The sequence below is a fragment of the Trifolium pratense genome, linkage group LG6 (assembly GCF_020283565.1).
Source record: "Trifolium pratense cultivar HEN17-A07 linkage group LG6, ARS_RC_1.1, whole genome shotgun sequence".
Classification (NCBI taxonomy): Eukaryota; Viridiplantae; Streptophyta; class Magnoliopsida; order Fabales; family Fabaceae; genus Trifolium; species Trifolium pratense.
In genome coordinates, this window is record NC_060064.1 from 28,665,589 (window position 1) to 28,670,910 (window position 5,322).

A 5,322-nucleotide genomic window follows, 5' to 3' on the forward strand; every position below is an offset into this window, starting at 1 on the left:
CGTGGCTGAACCGGCGGCTCATTACTTCTCTGTATACGCATCTGTTAATCCTCGAACCACAACTGCCACACACCTAGAGATGCTGCCCAATCTGTACAGCAGTAACTCGCCCAGCCATGTTCCTTTCCTCCTTACTGCATATATACCACAGCTCCCAAACCCGCGACTGCCCTGCTGTCGCGTATCAAGGAACATGTGAAAAAAGAGTGCAAACCATCTTCCAGTTCTGCATTACATAACGGACAAATTGGAGAGCAACCGACTCGCCATTCTAATAACCGGACACGCATTGGAATTCATCCCTTACAAATGTGCCAAATACCATGTCTCGCTTTCGGAGGAGAACTAATCTGCCAAATGGAGGACCAATTCACAGTAGCATCCGGTTGAAATACTGGCCTGAATTCCTGCATAATCGTATGCAACCAAAAGAGACCACACTAGATTCAACCTTACCATAACACTAGATTCAATCTTACAATATTCTCATCTTTTAACACTTATTTATTTCCCCATATTACTTCACAATGCTGTGAAAAAGGATCGACCCAGCAGACTGATAAACACATTCAGTGCCTATATATGTAGCTACTGAGTTTGGATCACACCATAAAAGAAAAGATATATAGCTACATATCTCAGCACCATCAAAACATAAAACAAGAAAGATAGTTGAGAAATGAAATTACATATAAACAACATAATAACATCTCCTACTAAACAATTTTAGTCAGTGAAGAATGAATATCATTTATCAAATACTTCCTTAGTTAAATTACATTTTAAATCACTTGAGTCATATGATAATAACATCTCCTACATCATCACAATATATAAATCTAGGATTTCAATTTGAGGGTTGTGACCACAATTGGACTCCTAACAACATGCTGCTTCGTATCCATCCAAGTTAGATATCCAAAATCCAATTCCTTTAATTTTGTAGTTGCTGCAACTTCAATCCTCAACTTGTAGCTTAGCTTCTCATTCTTCTCATTGAACACCAAGTTGTTTGGGATCACAGTGGCGCGAAACCCTTCAATTGGAGTAATGCTAGCAACATAAGTTGCTTGTCCCTCGCCAACATTGGTAACTGTTCTATAAAATTCTTGTATTGTCTTTGACGAAGAATTTTCACCATTGAAAAATGCAATAAAAGAAGGGTAGTTAAGATCCAATGAAGGTTTAGAGCAATCATTGGAAGAGGATCTTGTAATGGCTGTGATGTTTTTCTGTGTGATGTTTAGTGCACAAAGAAGATTCACATAATCTTGTACACCAACATCATAAACAAGTCCTGGGTTAAGTGCTCTCTTTGGATTAACATGCCCAGCTCCCAATGCAAAAGGGGTTGCCCTGCTTCCAGTTCCAATGTCTTTGATGTGTTCCTGATTATTATCCAATATGTCCGATGTTGTCATTATTGCTGACCGAATAGCCGCAGGGCTCCAATTACGGTGTGTGCCTTTCACAAGCGCTGCGACACCAGCAACATGAGGACATGCCATAGATGTTCCACTATCCAAATTGAAATCTCTAAAATATTTTTGTGCCACCGTGACATTTGAAGGCCATGCCGCTAAGATCGAAGTACCGGGTGCAGTAATATCTGGTTTCAACACAAATGGACAGCTATACGATGGCCCTCTTGAGCTGTAAGAATCAACACTAGGTGCTGTTTTCAGACCAAAACCTGTTTTCCTAAAAGACATGCTTGCTATCGAAGAGTGATTAGAGTTGTAATAACTCTTGATGTAGGCTTTGATGATTTCCCCATGTATTGGATCAACAAAGATGGCTGCCAAACTATTCTGGAAACCGATAGTGTAATCATCCGATGAATAGTATGTGTCGGCGGTATTTGAAATCAAAACAGCTCCATAAACGTTTACTTCACCCAAATTACCAGGTTGATAAGAAAGGCTAGTTCCATTCTTGTCTTCACAAACCACAATCATTCTCTTCACTTTTTTCAGTTCGTTAACATTGTCACATAAACCCATGAAAACAATCGGAACATTATGTGAAGAAAATGTTCCTACATAAACAGAAAATCCCATGACTTTGTTACCATTTCCAAGTGTAAGAATCCCTTGAAAATCTCTATCCATAGTACCAGCGGCAGAAGTTATCACCCAAGGCATTCCATTGTGAAGAGTTTCAAGGTCAGGACCGCCATTTCCAGCTGCACACGAGACAAAAACACCTTTTTTCATAGCTGCAAATGTTGCTATGGCTAGTGGATCTTCATACAAAGGTACAAATTCTGTAGACCCAAATGATAATGAAAGAATATCAACATCGTCTGATATTGCAGCATCAATTGCAGCTATTACATCAGATGAAACTAATTCATCTTTCCATACAACCTTATACATTGCGACATGCGAATTCGGAGCAACTCCTGAAGCTGTTCCAGCTGCATAACCAAAGAAAGATGCATTATCAACTCTGCTTCCGGCTGCTGTTGACGAAGTGTGGGTTCCGTGACCTACTGTGTCACGTGTGGAGTTTAAACCTAAGGTTGCATTGGGATCCTGTGCTAATAATCCTCTGTTGAAGAATTTAGCTCCGATGAGTTTTTTGTTACAGAGGGATGAATTGAAGTGAATGCTATCTTCACAGTGTCCTTTCCATTTTGAAGGAATATTGGACATTTTGTTATCTCTGAAGCTTTTACTCTCTGGCCAAATTCCGGTGTCAACCAAACCAATAACTATACCTTTACCAAATTCTGAATCAGGCCAAGCACCTACTTTGGGATTGAGACCAAGGAATTGAGGGGAATATGTAGTGTCTAGTTTCATCTGTAAATCTTTTACGGATGAAATGTATCCGGGTGAATTTGTCAAAGCTTGATGTTCTTTTGGAGAAAGGTTAACACTGAAACCATTGATGACATGTGTGTAGGTGTAAATTAACTTGGAAGAAATGAGTTGAGGGTTCTCTAAAGCAGAGGAAAGAGTGGAAATGTACCATGTGTGTTGTGTTAAGAATGGTTTAGGCATGACTGATATGTTCATGAAAATGATATAGTTATCAGTTTGAGCTAATGTGATGAAAATCAAGTGAAACAATGTTGTAAGGTAACATAACAACATATGAGGAGTCATGATGGTTGAAAATGTGTTTGAGAATAAGGTTTCCTAATATGGAAGGTTTTTAAGGGTTTGGTGAAGAAGTAAACAACAGAATGAACAAAGTTAAGTATCACTACAGAACATAAATATCAACATATGAGGAGTCAACATGGTTGATGGTTCTGAGTTTTTGTTCGTTTTTTCTACTACTCTATGGTTTCCTCAAATGGAAGGTTTCTTAAATTAAACACACAACATGAACAAAGTTGAAGGGTTTGGTGAAGAAGTAAACTACTTACAAGACATCAGTTTTCCTCCAAATTGTCGAGATGACTTCTAGGACACATGGATCTGTTCTCAGCGAGCTTCTAATTTTGAAGATAGCTTTGTTTCCAATTAAGGTAATACTTGCTCTGATGATATATCTTAAAAACAAATGTAAGTTGTACTGAAATATATATTTGAATGGCGTTATAGAGCAGAAGCATATTTTCTCTATATTGTTGCAATTAAGCTTAAAAAGTTAATTTGTTCTATTACTAGTAATATATTAAAATCGATTACCACCAAAATTACTTATTTATGTTTATTGTTCTTAATCACGTTGCAAGTTTTATATCCTTGTAATTTTACTAAAAAAAAATGAAAAAAAAATATAGAAAGAAAGAATATAAGATAAATACAAAAAAAAAATGATATGCTTAAAAATAGAAACAAAACAAATTATAGATTAAATCAAAACAAAACAATCTATACTCATAAAAATAGCAACAAAAGAGATGAATACGATGAACTCAACAATTTCACCAAAAAAATTTAAAATAAAAATAAAAGATAAATACAATAAAAAGATTGTATACTTAATAAAAATAAAATAGAATATAAAAATTGAAACATAAACAATATTTTTCATAAAAAAACATAAACAATATACTATTAACTATTAATAATAATAATAATAATAATAATAATACAAAAAAGTTAATTACTATAAAATTTATGCTTCATAAAAAATTACTATCAAATTTACTAAATTATCAAAAATATTCCTAATCAAATTTTTAATTTTTTTTATTAAAAAATATTCACGGGACCATTATTTGTGACAGATACATAAAAAATTGGATAATTTATCATTGATAATTATAATCAAATTTATTTATTTAATAAGTTTTACAAAAAATAGCACAATAATTTCACTTATATTTTAACAATATTATATAAAAAAAATTAAATATTTTATTCTAAATAAATTTTCTACCATAATATAATGAAAAACTTTAAATATCGAATAAAAGTCGATGACTGTGTTCTTATAAAACAAAAAATCAATGACCCGTGCATTCACAGGTCTTTAAACTAGTTCAAATAGTATCCTTAAAAAAAAAAAAAAAAACTAGTTCAAATAGTAATATTGACAACTTTCTCGCAGAACATAAGCCAAAACACTAGGACAAAAATAATGTTAATTTTTTTTTCTTTTTTTCAAGTAACTATAAATTCATCATTTTAAATGAATAAATGAAAAAAACTCTCGTAAAAAAATTGAAAAAAACCGAGTTTAATACTTTAAAAACAATAACTTGTTTGGTACATGTGATTTGTAGTTGGATTGTAGTAATTTTATGTTTTTCCATAGGATCGGAGTAATTGTTTGCATTCTTACTTCTTTTTAGTTGATAGACGAAATGGCAAATTTATTAAAAACTCACACAGACAGAGTGGAGTAACCGTGTGGTTCCACTATTTCCTCCGCTACTTCCACCTTTTCCTCAACCACCCCCCAAATAATTTGCGTATAAATAGAGGGTGGCTAACCATATTGAAGATATGTTTTTCCTTTACCAAATTACTGATAAAATCTGATAACAGTGTCTAGCACCCAAGTAGTCTGATACTCATCGAATACACTCACACTTAGATGACGAAATCACAAAACAAAACCCTATAGAAAACTTAATTTATCTGAAAATCACTTATTTAGATTAAAGAAGAGCGAAAAGATGTCTATGGGTGATTCCGGGTTAAAAAAATAAACCAAAATCACCCTCTCTTTTTTTTATGAAGGAAGAAGAAGAGAAACTTAGAGAGAATGAAGAGTTCACATTTAGGCATGAATATGTTGTTTTATGCTATTTACTTACATACTATGAATTTGTTCGCATATTATTCCTTTTTATTTTTAGGACATTGAATTTATGTTTATATCTGATGTACTTTACCAATTTGAAGAATGAATATT

At 33.5% G+C, this 5,322-nt stretch overlaps 1 protein-coding gene across 1 annotated transcript; it reads right to left on the bottom strand.

Moving 5' to 3' along the window:
• Positions 1 to 495: 495 nt before the first annotated feature.
• LOC123893198 (subtilisin-like protease SBT1.9) lies at positions 496 to 3,581 on the bottom strand. The gene has a single exon (XM_045943130.1). The coding sequence runs from the start codon at positions 3,111 to 3,113 to the stop codon at positions 840 to 842; it is 2,274 nt and encodes a 757-aa protein (XP_045799086.1). The 5' UTR covers positions 3,114 to 3,581; the 3' UTR covers positions 496 to 839.
• Positions 3,582 to 5,322: the final 1,741 nt, after the last annotated feature.